At 35.2% G+C, this 19,880-nt stretch overlaps 1 protein-coding gene across 2 annotated transcripts; it reads left to right on the top strand.

Annotated features, from left to right (window-relative positions):
* Positions 1-6,431: 6,431 nt before the first annotated feature.
* On the top strand, positions 6,432-13,763 carry LOC115975748. 2 transcript variants are annotated; one of them, XM_031096666.1, is made up of 7 exons: positions 6,432-6,596; positions 7,422-7,610; positions 8,071-8,121; positions 11,472-11,719; positions 12,942-13,067; positions 13,167-13,223; positions 13,311-13,763. In XM_031096666.1, exons 2-7 carry the CDS (start codon positions 7,445-7,447, stop codon positions 13,392-13,394), a joined length of 732 nt encoding a protein of 243 aa, XP_030952526.1. In that variant the 5' UTR covers positions 6,432-6,596; positions 7,422-7,444; the 3' UTR covers positions 13,395-13,763. The 2 variants fall into 2 exon arrangements, with proteins under 2 accessions (XP_030952526.1, XP_030952525.1); XM_031096665.1 differs by having other exon boundaries at positions 13,305-13,763.
* The last annotated feature ends 6,117 nt before the right edge of the window (positions 13,764-19,880 follow it).

Raw genomic sequence — 19,880 nt, 5'->3', positions numbered from 1 at the left:
AATCTATTATGACTTTGTTCAAGGACTTAATTTCATTGACCCTAATGGATTTAATACCACAATATTTTGGGATGAAATTACAATTCGGATAAAAGAAACAAATCTATCATTAACCTTTTGAAGAATGGTAGACGTTGGACCTTAAGGTATCACTTTGATTGGAATTAGTCAACACCTAGGCAATAGACCATTAAAGCTACAATAAGAAGAATAGGACCCTGACAAAAGTGGGAGATAACAAGTGACATAAGGGTGGGGTCAAGTGCAAAATTTCCAGCAAGTTAGAATTAAAGTTACGGCAGCCCAAAAATTCATATGGCTCTACAAAAGTGACGCTAGCCTTATACATGGGTTTAACAATTTCGGCTTTTGCTCAAGGGTTCGAATAGTGACAATCAAGATTTCTGAATAATTGAAACCACGTAAAACCATAATCTAAGAAATTACCAATTCAACAATCTATACATCACTAAAGTTTCTTTTATAATAAAATTCTAACTCCTTAATTCTTGTTTCTAACGGTGAGAAATCACACCTTGAACAATCTGATTGCCCTTTCACTTGTATGTGCTATAAACTCCAAAGAAAAACCTCTTAGCCTCTTTGATAAAACCCTTTCTATGAAAACCCCGACTGTCTCTTCTTCTATCCTGTAGTTTGTATTAAAGATATGGGCTTAGTGGGGTAGCGGGCTGCAGTTACTAATAAAAAGAAAACCTATGGCCCAACAATTATATTTAAAAGAAAACTTAATAATAACCTCAAATAAAAATATGCGGGGTATTTAAGTGGGCCCTAACGAGGACGTTAGGGATTTAAGTGGGGGAGATTGTGATACCCCAATTTGATTGATTGTGTGATGTGTGTGGGTGTGTGATGAGTCCCACATGGTTATTTACTAGGTTGAACTGGGCTTTATTAACAACTACAAGGAGCCTCAATTGTGACTAGTCCTTTTGAGGTATAGCGCAGATGTGGCTAGCGCTCTTCCTTGGGTCGTTACTTATAGCTCTGATACCATATATATAACGACCCAAGGAAAAGCGCTAGCCACATCTGCGCTATATCTCAAAAGGACTAGTCACAATTGAGACTCCTTACAGTTGTTAATAAAGCTCAGTTCAACCCAGTAAATACCCGATGTGGGACTCATCACACACCCACAAACATCACACAATCAATCAAATTGGGGCATCACACACACACACACACACACTCTCTCTCTCTCTCTCTCTCTCTCTCTCTCTCTCTCTCTCTCTCTCTCATACACATCCTAATATACATCTAAGCATACGTACCCACATGAATCCATATCGTATCATCTCATTCATACCAAGGCAATAAGCATGTCACATCATCAACATATGATAGCAACATGTTCATAATCAAATGGAGGCATTCATGTCACATGGTATTTACATGCTCAACATTGCATCATATTTATATCATATTCATCATGTTTATCTCATCAAATATGCAAGTCCATGTTAGAATGTATGCACTTACCATTGTTGGACCATCACAACACCCATACACAAATGCATGACCATGTTCGTATGCATATTCATATATTCATTCAAGCACACTTAAACCTTATTTCATTGATCTGATAAACTAAGCATGTGAAACATGTTATCTGTTGACTACTAGCCTAAACACACATAAACTAACTTAAATAGAAGCTAAGAGATGCATTTAAACTAATTTAAGGCATGAAAGCAAGAAAACAACCAAATTTGGAATTCGAGGATAAGCTTGCGTGCGCAACCCAATCCAGAACCTAGGCATAGAATATGCAACCTAACTACATCTAAACTAACCCCTAGCATGCTACTGAACTACTAAAAGCATTAGCATTGGTGGTACCAAATTGCTACTTTTAGCAACCAATATAACATAAATTTAACAAAAATAAGATTGCAATAATGGAACTATTGCTAAAAAATATACCACTTGAGTTACAGTGAACTGCCATCAATGGCAGTGCACTATAGCTCAAAGCTATAACCAAATATTATTATTATTTTATTTCATCATATAATTAAATAATATTTTCATTTAACCCCAAATATCTTTTCCTATATCCTCTTCACCTTTTCTATCTGTATGTTCATTTCAGGTCTTCTCTTCTTTCTCCCTTTCATTTTTTTTTTCTCTCTTCCTTCAGCTCTTAGCCGACTCATCTCCCCTTGCCCAGTCACTGCTGACCCAAGCCCCAAGCTACCACCGACCCAAGCCCTAAGTTGCCGCTAACACTATTCTCATCACACCTTTTGCTCCTTGTTGTTGCCCTTGAGTCCATCTTTCTTCTCTCTTTGCTACGAAGATCGGGATTTGAGTTCAAAAATTGGGTGTGTTGTTTGTGATTTGTTTTGTTTTTTGTTTTTTATTTATTTATTTATTTATTTATTTTTGTTCATATAGGTTTGGTGGTGGTGGTGGTGGTTGATTTTGGCTATGGTAGTGGTGGTGGATGATTTTGATAGTGGATTTCTTAGATTTTGGTTGTGGTGGTGGTGTATGATTTTGGCTTTGGCAATGGGTTTTGTGGATTTTGGCTATGAGTTTCGTGGTTTGTGGTTGTGATTGTGGGTTGTCATGTCTGGTAGTGACAGTAGGTTTTGTGGATTTTGGTTATGGCAATGGGTTGTGGTTGTGATGGTAGATTGTCATGGCTAGTGGTGATGGATTGTGGTTGTGGTTGTGGTTTTGTTTTGTTTTGTTTTTTTTTTTTTTTGTGGTGCTTTTTATTATTATTTTATTGTGTTGTTTATCTATACTACTGTTTAAGGGGCTTCCTCTATTTGGGACCCTCAATTTTAATGCCCAAAATACCCTCAATCTATTCTGTTACAAGTTTTTCAACTAACAAGATAAATACGTTTAAAAAAAATTAAAAAAGAAGGAGACTGCCAGTTGAATTACACTTTCTATGTTTTACTCCTAAAAAAGTGCTTCTAATATGCCAATAACCTTTTCCACTTTTTCAATTACCAAATTCTCTCTTTTTTTTCTTTTTTTCTTTTTTCCTTTTAGAACCAATTATTTTAATTTTTTTTTCCTTTTAAAACCGATTACATTTAATTATTAAAAAACTACATTTTAGGATTAAACAAAAATTTATAACTGCCATAAATAAAATTTAAAAAAAAAACACCAAAAAATAAAGAAACATGGATGTTGGAGCCTTTCCTTTAACAAAAATAAATAAATAAATAAACCTAACACAAAAAAATGTGAGCCTTTTACCGCAACAAAAATAAATAAAAACTATTAAAATTTTGTACTTTGTTTTGTTATGGATCTGTACTAAGTGGCTACATTTTAGGACTATCATAAACACATAACACAGCCATGTCCATTTTTCTTTTTAAAAAAAACCCACATCCATTTTTACTTCCATAAAAAATGTTCTTCCATCAAAAATGTTACGTAGAATGTCTTAGTTTTAAAGGTAATTGTTAAATCTTGACTTTAAGCTCTTTTTGACTATTGTAATGGATGTGTAGTAAGTGGCTAATTTTGAGAATTGAAGATAAGTAGATAACTCCCATCAATAAATCAGAATTTTTTGTTAAAAAAATATAAGAAACAATTGAGGAAAGATGTGTAAATAAAAGTTTGGATAAATGAATCATTTAAAAATGAAGTATTCTTTTTCTATACTTCACTAAAACCAAAAAAAAGTTTAGATATGCCCACAAATATGGGACTGAATTCAGTACTAATAATATATAATAAAAAAATATATATGGATTTTAACTCAATACTGATGAAAAATTATTTTTCCTGCAAACGCATAATACTCATTACACCCCTAGGATTTTTTATTTATTAGAAATGTAGTAATCTCAAATTATAATGAATGCAAATTATTTACCTTTACCAAACAAAGTGAGATGGTAAAAAATTCTCAAAAAAAAAAAAAAAAAAAAAGTGAAATGGTAAAATAAATAAAATAGTTTTTTGTGTTGCCTAAAGTTAAAATTTTTGGCACCACCAATGTTGATGCTCTAAAACAATAAACCTAAACTAAAAGGTAATATATTAAAGTAGTAAAACAAAATAAAAACTAAGGAAAAGAAAAGGAAAAAAGAAGAACAATATCTCAAATAAAGAAGCTCTTAGAGCTTGATTTTGACCGCTCTTGTCGATTAATCTATAAGACTAAAGTTAGGAGATTAGTAAGCTTTTACTAGATAGCTTAGACCAGAAATGGTCATAGCCAAGAAAACCATGAGTTGAAGGTATTTTAAAAGAAAAAATCTATCTTGAATCACTATTTTTCTAGTGATTTTGGTGTGTTTTGGGAAAAGTGTCTATGAGGACTTTTATAGTATCAAGATAAGGGTGCAGGGTTCTTCCCAGATGATGTGGGATTAGCTTTACACACATTTCTATCAAAAACTTTCCTTACATAATTTTTCAACCCCTACTCGCATACACACGACTAGGGTTCTGCAAGGTTTTTAAACCACCAAAATGTCCTTCAATTTAAAGGTTTTTAAACCACCAAAATGTCTCTACATCAAACTCAATACTCTAATATTAAAATATTATTCTTTTATTTTTTTTATAACTCAAAACTATATCATAGAGAAGAGAAGAGAAGAATAGAGGGCCACACCACCATCACACCAACAGCAACAACACACCACCACTATTGTCATTGCAGCAACACCACACCACACCACAAACCCACTCACACTGCCGCTGAAACCCTTCTCTCTCTCCATTTGCCACTGTGATTTCCCATTCTCTTTCACCGCAAATCCGTTCACACCATTGAACAAAATCTCCATAAAACACAATAAATCACTCCGCCAAAACCCCTCTTCCTCTACATTTTTTGATGCAATATGGTGTAGCGTGGTCCTGCTACTCAAAAATTAATTTTTTAATATTGGCGAGATTAGTCACATGCTACTTGTAGCGTGGGCCTGCTCCTCGTTAAATTGTTAGCTTGTGTTTGAGGAAGCTGATGCGTGCAGGTTTTGTGTGCTTTTCGCTATATGTTTAGTATTAGGCTAGTTTGACTAGCATAATGCGAATGCTCTAATGGTGCAAAATGAGGTGTTTATAATGGGACCAATGTTGCAAATTTGAATCATATTGTAAGGTTGAATTTATTCAACCATCTAATTGGCTTTATTCCATGCCAAATTTGCTTGTAATTCAGCATTTAGTAACCCTATATTTAAGTGGGTTTGATGTAAGGGTAATGAGTGAGATAGAGTGAAGATTGCTCAAAAGTGTGCAAGAAAACAGAGACTCGCGGCTGGGCCTCGCGGGTGACTCGCGGCTTCAAGCCGCCAGACGCAACACACGTGCCAAGCATGCTGGAAGGTGAACAGTCATGCAAGCTGGAGCACTACAAAACAAAACAGGACAACTGGCCATACGGTTATCTCGCGACTGGATCTCGCGACTTAGTCAAGCCGCGAGGTCAAGCCGCGAGCCACCCCTATTTTGTAAAACCTGACGTTTCACATTCCTCTCCTACTCCAGTATAAATACCCCTTTTACCCACGATTGTGAGAGAGTTTCCAGAGAGAATTTTGAGAGAGAAACCCTAAAGAAAAACAAGATTGATTCACCCACAATCTATACATTAGAGTCTCTTCAAATTTCTCAACTCTCTTCCTCTCCATTGTCAAATCCTTGAGAGGCATTATACCAAACCTGGTTCTCACCATCATCATCACTGTGAGACAGCTGTTTGAATTTCTAGGAAGCAGTTAGGAAGAAACCAATCTTCATTGGTTGATGCTACGGTCTAGTAGCGGAATCCGGGAAGTTAGAAAAGAAAAAGGTTCGGCGCAACCTCGTTGGAGCAAGAAGCTTGGAGGGCTTAGGTGCACTGGGTAAATTAGGCTTAGAGGGTCTATTGCTGTCCATGTATCCCAACTGTATTTTCTAGTGGATTGTTTACCGCTTGGAGGGCGGCGGAGAGGTTTTACGCTGAGGGCTTCGGTTTCCTCTTCGATAACACATCGCGTGTTGTCTTTGTGTTTGCATCTTCCTTCCTCTCTATCTGTGCCTTTTTATTATCTGCTGTGGATTGTGTTTTGTTTCGGCTTAGATAGTTTTTACCAATTTCATATTATAGCATATGTTAAGTTTCCGCACACTAGTTGTTTGACATATTGCTTGAATTGTTTAAGTTGGAATTTGGGGGTCTAAACGTTCAAAGGGGTTTATACACGTTTTTGAACTTCCACATATCTTTAAAAAAGAAAAAGAAAAAAGGTATCTTCTAAATATGGGCTTAAAAATAGTTGGACCATAGAACTAAGGTCATAAAGGTTGAAACTATTTCTGATAAAGTAAAATAATAATAAGAAAATAAATTAATATGTTATATCTTTTTCTAAAAAAAAAAAAATATGGGCTTCAAAATGGGCGGGTCTTGTTCCCTTACTGGACCGGCCCTCATTCCCAAAATTGCCCCCTCCCCCCTCTTCGGCTCTCTCTATCTCTCTCTCTGTCTCTCTGTGCGCAGCCGAACCCAAAACCTGTCTCTGTTCTGTAGCTGTCTCTCTCTCTCTCTCTCACTCTCTCCGTGCGCGGCCATCACCATCTTCGTTCAGTTCAGTGTAAGTGCCTCTCTCTCTCTCTCTCTATATATATATATATATATTCTGCATGTATTGTATGTACATGCATATTTTTATCATGTATGTATGTATGTATGTATGATAGCTAAAATGTCGATGTTGGGGCAACCAACTTGCAAATTTTCAAAGGAAAAAGATGAATATTGAGAAGTAAATTTTGTACCTGTGAAAGGTAAAGTAGCAACACTAGTCGGTGAATGAAATGACAGTAATTTTTTTAGTATCATTTGGAAAACCTGGTCATATTATAGCGTTTTACACTTGTTCATTTGATACTGGGATTCATTTAATTTTGAGTTTATGTAAGTTTCTAAAGTTAAATTACATTACATGGGGTCTCAATTATTTCACAAATAAAGTTGAGGTTTTTGTTGATTTGTATATTCAGTTTACACAAGTTTGAACTCACGATTATGCCTCACGTTTCTTATGGGGTGAGGCAGTGCGGTTTGAGCTAGAGCTCATTGGCCTGGAATATGATGTTTTAGTTAAATCAAAGCACAAAACCAATACAGTAGAAGAAGAAGATATAATGTCTGACTGTGTCAGAAGGGTGTAGTATTTTGACTTTCTCACTCTATCATTTGGCACTGTAAGATATTGTAAAAATAATCCCTCTAATTCAGTGCTAAGGCTGCTGCTGCTGCTGCAGTCTTCATTCTTGCACACAATGTATAATATGTAATCCCTATTCAAAAATTCTGGAGTCTTTTGTTCTTCACATGGTTTATGTTATGTAATCCCTAAAATTGCAGACTTATTCACTTTAATGTTCTGAATGTATTCTTGTGTTGGTTCTTGCAGTTGAATTCCAAGAGGAAAAAAAAATGATAAAGAGGCAGTTCTACCATATAGAACATGCCAATAAAGATGATGCCTCAGATTCATCTTCGTCTTCTGACTCCGAAGTAGAAGCAGAAGAAATAGAAGAATCAGAAGATGATGCAGTTCCAGAAGTGCAAGAGAATAATGAATGTTGCTCTACCTCATCTGGTTTGTTCATTCTTATTTCATTCTCTCTCTCTCTCTCTCTTGACATCAACTGGTTCTTGGTATCTGCTAGAGTGCTCACAAGTAAGCTTACAAGAACAGGATTGCATTCACAGTAAAATTTATGCACATACTTCTTCTTTAGTTGATTATATCATACATGAATATTTGTGATGATGGAAAATTTGTGGTAGGTTAGCAGCAATACCTACTGATGCTGCTGCTTTTGTTATTTCATATGATTTGATTTTTTCTTATGCTTATCAGAGGGGAGGGAGGGGGGGGGGGGGGGGGTGTGGGGGGGGGGTGGGGGAACCTTCTGTGTAAACTTCCTGTGATGTTTTTTGTGAACATCTTGTTGCTTCAACTACTAGTAGCAAAATGTTACTGAAAGAATCTTTTACCAACAACAACCTCATTGTTTCCAATTTACATTTATGCTTCTATTTTTTCCTGGTTTCAGGTTATGAGAGTGAGGATAGCTCGGCAAATGAGGTTGATCTTGAATCATCAGGTAGGATTTCTTCATATTGTCTGCAATAATTGAACTATGTGACCATGTTGTTGAGATAAAATGACATGCATTTATGATATAACCACTATGATAATATTGCCACTATGCCTCTTGCCTGGCCAAGCAACAGAAGCTATGTTTGATATCACCCCCTCAAAGTATTGGACTGTCGTCTTTGACATTTTTTGTATTATATTGGATTTTACAAGTTGTTTTAATGATGCATAATGGTAATTAGAACTTTGGAAACTCAGCTGACAAAAACGCAAATATGTTATACCTATTTAAGGACTTTCTCATTGTCAATATTTGATTTTGTTTCGACTTTCTCAAAGTATTTGAAAGTACAACTTGAAGTTAGGCAGTTTCACATCTCATGAACCAGGCTCTAAAATTTTAGTTAAAAAAATTTATAAGGCTTACATGGACTTCTTTTTTCCACCAAATATTAGTCCCAATGATGTTGGTGTGATTGTAAACGCAATGATATGTAGGATTCTTATGCACTGTGTAGTATATGGATGAGAAGTAACATGATGGGTGAATATTTTGGCCTTCTATGGAAATTAGTGTTTGTGCTTTGATTGGAGACTATTTGTTCTATCTAGTGATTGCCCAGAACCTTTAAAAAAGAATGCAAAAAGAAAAAAGAAAAAAATGTAGGATTGGGATCCTCTGAAGTTCTCATGGTAATTCTACCATAGAGCTTTTAAAATCATGTCCATTCATTGTGAAATGAGTGGATTGGATTTAGCCACTTCAACAGGATTTAAACATGGGCTAGCACTATTTGGTATTATTTAGAAGCATTAAACCGGTCAAAACGGGTTAAAGTGATTCCTAGTTTTGGCGGTTGGACAGTTGGACTGCTGGTTTACTTGGTTTTTTAATATTTGCAAGTATGGTTGTGAACTGGATTGGTATAGGTGTTAATTCTTTTTGTGTAAGTAAATATTTTATTAGAAAAGGAAAAGAGAGAGACACATATTAAGATGTGTACTGTCCCTTTTAAAGAATACAATCACAAAAAAGAGAGTCAATAAATTCAACCAAAGATATCAAGTGGAGGCTGCTTAGAGTGTGCGTCCAGTGACAGAGTTCGCAAGATATGATCTGTGATAAAAGGGGGGCCGTTCTAGTCCATTAAAGTCTTGCTTGTTTCTTTCTTTCTAACCACAAAATCCGCATGACACATAAAGGCAAAGCTCTCCATACCTTCAATGCTTTGTGACACTGAAACTGTCCCTGCAAACACTCTAACAACCCAACCACAGAATTGGGAATCATCCAACTCAGTCCCAACAAGGAGAAAATAAAGGACCAAATATCTAAAGCCAAGTGACAATGAAGTAGCAGGTGATCAATAGACTTCCCACTACTTTTGCGCGTGAAACATCAATCAACCATCAAAATGTGCCCTGCCTGAGAAGGTTATGTCAGGATTTTCCCAAGAGCAGCAGTCCACACAAAGAATTCCACTTTTGTGGGACCTTGGCAAACCAGATGCTCTTCCAAGGAAAAGACCTAGATAGAGAACCCCTAAGTGCATTATAGCATGAAGACACCTCAAACACACGTTTCTTAGAAGGCTTCCATAAGGCTTTGTCATGACCTTGGTATAAGTATTATTAGTTACAATTGAACCAATCAGACCAGTTGACCTGTTCCAGTTTTTAAAACTATGGTTTGAGGTCCGTATGGGGTTTGTATATGGAATTTTGTCTGATGGTTTTTTTTTTTTTTTTAAATTAGTAAGAAAAGAACATTATTGAAGTAAAGAAGAAAAAGATAGGCCAAGGCACTCAAGATACCATAGATACTCAAGATTAAAAAAAAAAAAAATCAAAATCAGTCAGCACAATGAGTCAAGCAAAAGACAAACTGTCCAAAAAGGCCAGAAAGTCTGAACCTGAAGTGACAGCAGAGCAATACACCTGCTGCCACTCAAACAGAGACCCAAAAATCTGAGATTTAAGTTGAATAGGTTAGCATTCTGTCCCTTCAAAAGCTCGAAGATTCTTTTCCCTCCAAATAGTCCATAGTAAACATGCAGGAACAGCCCCCAGATAGTTGAATATGTCTTCATACCACACAGACCAGACCAATTATTGAGCAGATCTGATACCCTCTTCGGCCTCTCCCAATTGAGACCTGAAAGAGACAAAATGAAAGCCCATAGCTCACTCACAACACCAAAAATGCACTGAATGCAGAAATTAATGATCAATGTCCTCCGTCAGATTTACACAACACACACCAATCTGTAATGACACTAATCTGTAATTTTGTCAGAACGTTATAATGCCCATAAGAGGTTTTAGACATTTAAGATAGGGGATGGAATTTTGGCATGATTTGTGGTGTGGGGTGGATTCAGGATTGTCCTTTGAAAGTTAATTTTCCTGTTTTACTTGCTACATTCATGAGTAGTATATATCAATTGTTTGGAAGCAGATATGCATTGTTGTTTCATATTTAATTAGTCATCAGGGTTGAGTTAGAGAGGGTGGTATTTTGTTTTCCATTCTTGTGTGATGCATGCTACTGCTGCAAGAGCCCAGGGTGGAGATGCATGATAGTATAGGGTTCATAACCTGTAGCTGCAAGAAAACCTTAGGCTTCACCATGTGAGGGTTTATCACCATCAAGCATAGAGAATTTTCTCCCAAGAAGAAAGCTTTTATTGAATAATAGTTTGATTAAAAACACAGTACCTAGAGCCTTTTTTTTTATAAAGTTTCTAGGATTACAAAACATTACATCCCATAAAATCCTCAACTAACAATAATTTGAAATCTTATCTCTATCTAAAAAACATGAATCCAATCCATCTCAATAAATAAAAAAATGAAAAATTTGAAATAATCCAATCCCACAAGAAAAGTAAAGTTGTTTTCTATTCCTACTAGGATAATAAGTTTGGAACTTATAATTTTGGCCTAAAGACCGATCCTTTATTTTTCTCTGATTAATAATGATATTTTATTAAGAGAATAGATTACTTCATGCTCACGTTGATGAGCACAATCTAACCTAAAATAATTAAAAAATTATGTGCAAAATTTAAGTGAATTTGGGAATTCTAAAAGATAGTGACAACTAGTAAGACCACACGCACTAGCTGTGTCCTTTTATTTTATTTTATGTTCTTTAATTTCTGTGATGCATTGTTTTGGTTTTGTCCTGCATCAGAAGGTTGTCCCCCTTTCGCGATTTTTTAATAGAATCAAAATTTATTCTTTTTGATGTGCTAGAGTACATTGTATATCATAACATTCTTCTTCAAAATGTGGGCTTCTCTTCATTCTGGAAGAATGTATTTATCATGGATGCATATTTTTGCGTGGTAGGTCTACCAATAAGTGATGATGATGCTGAAACTGGAAATGAAAAACAAATCCATACTGACAGTCAGTTGTCTGGTAAACATGATTATGAAGAACTGAAGATACAGTCTAATATCATGGCTCAAAAGGAATCAATACCGGAAGATATTCCAGACTGTATATTAAAATGCAAATCGGTTTTTAAGTGCAGGATATGCCCTAGAATTATCTGTTTGAATGAGGAGACACTGAGGGCTCATCTCGAGTCCAAGGTAAGATGTCTCTCCCTTTAATTGAATCAGCATTTGCAATTCTTAACCCAACAATGGCTTAACAACTTTACTCCTAGACATATGTGAAAATTAAATCTTCAATTGTGAATATCCTTCTTTTCCTTCCCTCAGATCTTTAAAAATATAGTTGTTTTTATATGCAGCTACATCATCCCTACAAACCATATATTAATCTATAGATTTTAGTTATAACTGCTGAATGTTTCCTATCGATTTAATGAGGGTATAGTAGATCATTCTCATCTGCTTTGGCAAGGGTGTCTGTTGATTTAAATGCTTAATGATGAGTTCAGACACTAACACTCCTTCCTTAAACCTTTTATTTATAGGAGAAAGTGCAATAGAATAACCTTTTTTATTCCAAGAGTTTGTCTTTATTCCCCTCTATTATATTGAGGGCAATAATTGATCTTTCTCATCGTGATCTGGCAACATGACGATTCGAATGCTTAATGATGAGCTTAGGCATTTACACTCTTCCTTTACACCTTTTATTTCTAAGAATAAGTGCATTTGATCAATTGTGTAGCCTTTGGTTTAGTAAATGGAGAATTCAAATTGGTGTGATGAAGCTAGAAAAAAATTTATGTTTTAGCATGAGCTCACCTCAGCCATCACCATGCTGGATTTGGCTTCACATGGATCTGCTTTGGATCACAATGATAATACCACATGGACTTGTCATCTCCAGTACTGGGTGTTGTAGCAATCTGACCTGGTTATATCCAGGTTGGCCCAATAGGACCTCCAAACAAGCAATTAAACCTTTATTAGATGGCCAAACCCAAATGAGTTGTAGGCCTGCCTATTTTTGTTCTTCCTCGAAACTGAGCATTGGACCAAACTGGCATGGTTATATCCAGGTTGGCCCAAATAGGACCTCCAAACAAGAAATTAAACTTTTATCAGATGGCCAAACCCAAATGAGTTGTAGGCTTGCCTATTTTTTGAGCTTCCTCAATACTGATTTTTTCCAATTCAACACAAAAGTAATATCGGTTGATTTTTTTCTGATAAAACTGGAAAGGCAGTTTTTAGCACAGATTGTGGACAACCTATATGTGTAAGAATATCACACTGGTTGTCTGTATGTTGTGCCATAAGCCCTCAAGTTAATTCACATTGGGAGACTTGTCACCATTTGCATTGGGTTATAAGCCTTCTTATTGTTGACCTAATTATAACGTTTTTGATTTTTTAGAGACATGCTCGATCTGAGAAATTATTAAATGAAGGTAGGCTGAAGGCCATGCTCAACAGTGATGGGGAGATTGAGAACCAAGAGACTGCTGCAGAGATGAATGCTCGAATTTTAGCTATTCCATTGGTTTGTTATTTTAATTTCAGAGTTCCGGAACAATGATTAACAGATCAAAGATTAGATGTTCAAACAAGTAACTAATACATCCATGCTAATCTGTCTCAGGGTAGTAAAAAAAGGAAAAACAGAAGAAGGCATGGTGAGAAAAAGAAAAAAACAAAGGTAATAAACATTGTACCTTGATGATTGCATGTAATCTTAGATTTGAGCTTATAAATGGCTTATCAAATTGCTTTCTGTAAGTTACAGAAAACCGGAGATGAAGAGAAAATCAGCAGAGCAAAGCAATCGGCAAAAAGCCCAGCCAAGAAAAGGCGTAAAAATGAGAACTGAAGAATGTTACGTTTTTTTTTTCCTTTGCTTTACTGCTAGTGAATATACGGCAGCAAGAATTGAATCAAAGGATTTGACCATTTCTGCAGAGCTACTAACATTTGGCATCCTGTGTAAGGCATTGCTTGGTTTGATAAATTCCAAAATGATCACTTAACACTAGTTGCTTCCTTTTCTTTTCTTTTTTCCTTTCCATTCACTCTCCTTCCAGGTTGGGGTGTGTTTCATCTGGAACTGTATGCTGCTCTCTACTTTGTAGAAGGCAATGCATTGGATTTTTGGTTTTTAGCACCCTGTGTAAGACATTGGTTGGTTTGATAAATTCCAAAATTCTGTTATTCCTGAAAATCAAGATCATAGGATGCTGTGCATCTGAGCATTTGCTTTTAGCACTCACCATATTCACTTGACATATATGTTCATCATGCGTATAAATTTGATACTGTTTGGGAAATCTGTGTTATTATACTGTTTGTACTCTATTTTTTTCTTAAGCAATTGATATGTATATTGCATATTTTCTAATCTGCCCAAGAAAGGTTGCTTCAGGCACCCCTTGTAATTACAAGAAGCTTGGCATTGATAAGGTTCTTTATAGCGTTTCTTACAAAAAATTAGTAAGATGTCCTCAAGCATGTCAAATATAACAGTGAAAATGGAGTACGGACCTTTCAAGTCTTTACCATGCCCACCAAGGCATAGGATCCTCTCTATTTGGAATGAAATGAAAGGGACTCATTTCACGGTTCAGATTTATTCCTGGATGCTAGATCTAACAATGTGCACCACGCTTCTATTCATGATGATCTCTTAGTAATTCAAGCCTACATATACTAATACATAGGCATGAGGACTTACCCTTTTATCCTACCCGGCAAAGTTCTATGCTCCATTAATTGAATTTTTCAAAAATAGAGCTAAAATGAAAAAAGTTCATAAGCTGGGTCCGAACTAATGTTACAGCATCATATTGAGACTAAATACGACAATATTGGTAATGTCAAAGGTCATTAGTACTCTTGCAAGGGTGAAAGGTCTTCGTCTTTATGTTGTTTTCCCATGAAATGGCCACTTCCAAGTCTCAAATTAGGCATTTGAGACTTTATTTATTTATTTATTTCCAAGATAGTTACAATATGCTGCTAACCCACAAGTCATACATTTTCCCCTACTAGACCTCCAAGCACTTTGTGTATAAGAATGTGCCAACTAAACTATAAGGCTCTTGGCAAATATCTGAGACAATTTAACACTTATCATTGCAACAAATATTAAGTCTTATGCCAGAATAATTGTATTCTAGGACGGAGCAATGAACCTATTTGAAGTGGCTCATTTCATACTAGAAAAGTTCATGTATGAACAAGGATTAATTTTACTTCCTCACTTAGCTACTCTAGGTCTTAGTGAAGAAGTTATTGATTCCTTTCCATCCTTGATCCAATTGATAGAAAGTGGGACCAAATAATTCAATGGGGGTAGTTATTTATTATTTTTATTTTAGAAGAATGGGGGTAGTAACAACATTCTATCCTTTCTAGTTTCAGAGCTTTTTCAAACTTGATGACTAAGGAACCATGACCTCTTAACATTACATCACTAAATCCCCTATCTCTTGCTTCTTGTATAATGAGCAAAAAATTTCTTTCATTGAAAAAGCCATATATAGTCAAGGAAACACCCTGTCTCCTCTTATTAAGACCATATGTGAGAATGTATAATGTTGATTGTCAACCAAATTTGGCTATCTTAGGTGGAGCTAAATTAGGGTTTTTCAATGTTCTCATCAAAACCCGAATGAATCCCTATTCAAGCCTATCATAGACTGTCTAAATCAAATTTTAAGACCATGCATTCTGACAGAAGACCCACACCCAATTTCCATAGCTTTAGGTCTAATATCCTAATCATGATCTTCCTACCCTAGGGTTAAAGGCAGTTGGTTGTGGGCAAGGATGATCATCTAAAATCACTCTTCAACAAGAATAGGCATCCCGAAGGAACGCTAGAATATAGTCTTCCAAATTTGTTGCATATCATGTAGAATACTTTTTACTTCTAATCTTTGCCGTGATGTGCCACTATTGCTGACATTCTAGTCACGCATTTAACAAATATCAAAATTCATGACGCAACCAGAATTTACTTCTTTAACCTATTTGAACTCTAACAGTGCTTGTTGGGATCATTAAAGCTTGCTTAGGCATTCAAAATATTTTTTTGGAATAGATAATATATCTACGACTCGAGTCCAAGGAACAATACCAATAAGCTTACCATTAAGTTGATTTGTAAATAAGGTGAATTGCAACAAATTACCATTGAGTTAAATTGTAAAAAAGGTGAATTGCAACAAATTAGGGATAGCAAAATGATGGAAGGTGTAAATAAGATGATAGCATATCCAATGAGTCTAGACTCAAGAATAGCAAGATATTGGATTGGAAGGATAAATTGTTGGTAGAAGATCCTTGCTGATACCCGATATAGTATGCACCCTGCTGTTGCCAAAATTAGCAACTAGGCTTTACTATTTAAGTCTCCCTAAGAGCACTCGCATTAGTGGGTGCATAATAGAAAAGGATGTAAAGTTTACACAATTTTACCAAAAAATGACCAACATCAAGTAGTGTATAATTGTGTAAATTTACAAGTTAACAGTGTGTGTGTGTATATATATATTTTTAATTCATTCCCCCCCCCCCCCCTCCCTCCCTCCCTCCCTCTTGAATCCCAACAATGCTGCCACTTGAGATCCGATCATCAGCAAAACTCAAATCTTAAACTTAGATCCCAAATTCATCAAACTCATAATAATCAACCCCAGCCTTGGTTCAAGATCAAGCCTTGCTCTACAAATCAAAATGTGATGTCCATTGTTCTTCTTGCATAGTCATGCTCGCTCTGCAAATCTAATCGTGTTTGATTTACCAATCGTCGTTCTCACGCTCATCTTGCTGTGGGTGATAATTTTTTATATGCTGCAAATCTTGTGATGACTAGAGATAGGAGCAAGTTAAGGTGCTGAGTTATAATTTTGATACGGTAATGGAGGTGATTGTTGAGATTACTGCATTGGAGGCATATTATGCTTATGTGTGGATTCTTGAATAAGTACATATGTTGAATAGTGGGAATCAGGCTGAAGAAGAGAGGGGATTGGGTTTTGCAATGGGGAAAAAAGGATTTGGGTGTTTGTTTGCTTAAAGAACAAAGGATGTGGATTTAGGTTGAGTTGACGTTTGTTTGCTTAGAAAACAAAGGATCATGAAAAAAAAAAAAAAAAAAAAAAAAAAAAAAAAAAAAAACAAATAATTATAAGAAACTAATGAAAAATTATTGTTTAAATAAAATAGAATGTATAATAAATAATCTGATGTAGGGTATTTTGAAAAGTGGTTAAGAAAAATAGAAAAAGTAAGTTCTTATGTTAAAATAGACAAAAAATTTTATACAAGCAAATGCAAATACTCTAAAGGCCCCAAGGTCGATTTACACAACATTGACAACAAAGTCAAGATTGCCTAATCGTTGGAGAAAGAGAAGGAAATGCTTTGAAAAATGTATGTATTCTGAAGCATCTAATCATAATTAGTAGAGGAAATGTGGATTCCAACTTGCTCCCGAATAAATTGGGTTCAACTTACACTGATCATTCTCTTAGTTGCAAACAATCATTCAAATTATGAGCACTACTAGAGATGCAAAATTATCACTATCATTTCACCTTTTTAAGGTAACCATTGTGGTTGGAATATTACTTTCACGTAACTCCACCACTATAATGCATTAGTTAAAATAAACCACATGAACAACTCTGAAAAATTTTGTATCATTAGATTTATGGTTCAATTATTGATCTTAGATGTTCATCTAATTGAATTTTTTAACCAGTAAAAAAGACCAAGCTCTCTCATTTGGATGTATTATAACTTCTGTCAAAGCAATAAAATTTTTTCATAATAGCAACATTACTATCAAACACATTACAAAACTGGTTTGGCCCCCAAATAGTTATTGTTAATCAATGCAGAGTAATTCAAAACTTGAGTATCAGCTAAATAGGGAAATCAATTTTATCTCAGCTGCACCCTTGACAAAACCCCTTTGATAAATAATCTCCTTTCACAAATTGTCCTTTAAACAATAGTAAGCAGGCATTAGTCACCAATATATCATCCAGCAAAAATTGGCAGCTAAACACCGAAACTAGTAACACCCAAATTGATGAAAGCTAATGAAAATAAGATTTGCCTCTTTGGTACCAACACATCCAAAAAATCAATTTGGAAGACAGTAATCAACTATATGAAATAGGATTTTTACAACTCAAAGCCAAACTAATCCCAGAAATTCAACCACCACTTACTCAACGATCTCCTTCACATTTTCATAAAATATAAATTCACTCAAAATTTTGACCACCAAAATGATTTCATGGTACATACCTAGAAGTAGAAATTCAAAAGGTCAAGGATTGGAAGTAGTTTATGATTGCAAATCTAAGGTCCCTTCTCATCTGAAGGATGATGATTAGATTAAGCAGGATGTTCTTCTCCATTTCCGTCAACCTCAGAAGGGTGATCAGGTGGAGGTGGTTGTTCACCCTTTTCACTGTCCTCTAGATGGAAATTGATGGGGAACTTTGTGACCCTTGGTTTGTCAGATAATATGTTCCTCTGAACCCTATCTATTAAGAAATTTGATGGAGTTTCTTCTCTCAGCTGCCCATCTTCATAATCGTTGTTCACATAGTAGCCCACTCGGACAAATTCTTGACCCAGATAAGAGCATGTCAACAGAGGCACTGTCACACTAATAATATCTTCTTCATGAATTTTTGATAGGTCTAGCGAGTCTGCCTGCAGGTCCAACAAAAGAATAGGTCAAGCTTGATTCCATACACAAATCCAAAAGAAACAGATGGTACGAGGAGCCACTGAAGATTGCCAGTAAAATGAAACGATAGTTCCCCACATTGATTGGCCCAACAAGCACACTCTCTAGTAGTTGGTCATAAGTCTCCTCCTTAGCAGATCCCACATAGATTAGTTTCCATTCCAAATCTGTACCAAAATAACAAAATGATGGTTGTTACCCACGGATAAGGCAGCATATAAGTCAGTCAACAAAGAATAATAAAATAACTCATATAATGGGAAAGAAAATTGAACAGATCACACTTCCCAAAAAGCACAATCTAGTGCCCACTTTGTTAATATCAAAGTGTGATATTATGCAAAAGTAAAACAGAAATCCTTTTTTTTGAGAAACAGAAATCCTATAACACATAGAATCCTTAGTAACATCTTATAGCTATCATCCATTATTGGCACTCAGTCCAAAAATTACAGTTGTAGGAATAGAGTTTCAACCATCCTACACAACTATGAGGTTACTAAATCCTCCATCTTCCAATTTTCCATGTCATAAAAACTCACCATCTTCGAGCTTGTGTTGTTTAATTAATAAGAAAGCTTGATGAACATTTTATCGAACCAAATTCCAGCTGTCATGGGCAGCCTGGTTCGCTTTATAGCCCGTCTCTATTAGTGATTTGCAATCTAATTGCCCCCATCCTATACTTTTACTTCCTCTATCCTACTTGCTAGATTTTTATCAGCATATGCTAAACCCTTAAGCAACCATCAAGTACACCGAAAATTCCTCTTGACATCAAAATATGCAATCCAAAACAATATAGATAATAGATTCATCGCTGAAGTGTTATTACCGAACACCATCTATTTACAATTAATAACAAATGCTAATCCACCAAGATACAAAATCTTCCTTTTTCACACGCTAGCTTGGGCTCAAAGTATTTAATGCAAAGCTTTTTAGTTTCACAATTTACTAGAAGGGGGTGTTTAGTTTGCCGTAATGTGCTCTTGATATGCTCTTGATGTGATACACATTACCTTAACGTGACATTAAGGTATTTGGTTCATTTGATTTTTTCTAATATTATCGTAATCTAAGATTACAAAATATATCACATCACCTTTTTAAATGGGTGTGATCTTACACTAGCCGCAAACCCACGCAATGCGTGGGAATATATAAATATTTTGTAATGGGGTGTAATATATAAAACGTAACAATTACTTTAAGTTTTTTTTTTTTTTTTTTTTAAGATTTCTACAAGTATTTTTTTATCTTTTCATCTATACAAAGTACAAATATATTTTGTATGTTTGATTAATAATTTTTTTTAAGGTGAACTATATTTTTCTCACTTCTGTTGTAGTGTGTTATATTTGATATACAACTAAATTTTATAAGTTTCAAGTTTATTGTTCAAATTTCTCATCTCTTAAGGAATAATGAGATTATCATAATAATAAAAACTTATCACAAAATTACAATGTTATTTTAACCAAAATTAAAATAAAACAAAAGGAATAAAATATAGACTTTATGATAATTTATTACTCAAAAAATTGGTAGGCATATTCAAATTCATAGCCATGTAGATTGTGTTTT

Source organism: Quercus lobata, chromosome 2 (assembly GCF_001633185.2).
Source record: "Quercus lobata isolate SW786 chromosome 2, ValleyOak3.0 Primary Assembly, whole genome shotgun sequence".
NCBI classification, from domain to species: Eukaryota; Viridiplantae; Streptophyta; class Magnoliopsida; order Fagales; family Fagaceae; genus Quercus; species Quercus lobata.
Note: the sequence above shows the minus strand (reverse complement) of the source record. Positions and strands in the feature narration are given on the sequence as shown.

Coding starts and splice junctions, on each gene's coding strand:
- LOC115975748 (XM_031096665.1), top strand. CDS start 7,445: ATGATAAAGAGGCAGTTCTACCATATAGAACATGCCAATAAAGATGAT. Junction 7,611..8,070: donor ATGTTGCTCTACCTCATCTG/GTTTGTTCATTC, acceptor TCCTGGTTTCAG/GTTATGAGAGTGAGGATAGC. Junction 13,068..13,166: donor GAATTTTAGCTATTCCATTG/GTTTGTTATTTT, acceptor AATCTGTCTCAG/GGTAGTAAAAAAAGGAAAAA.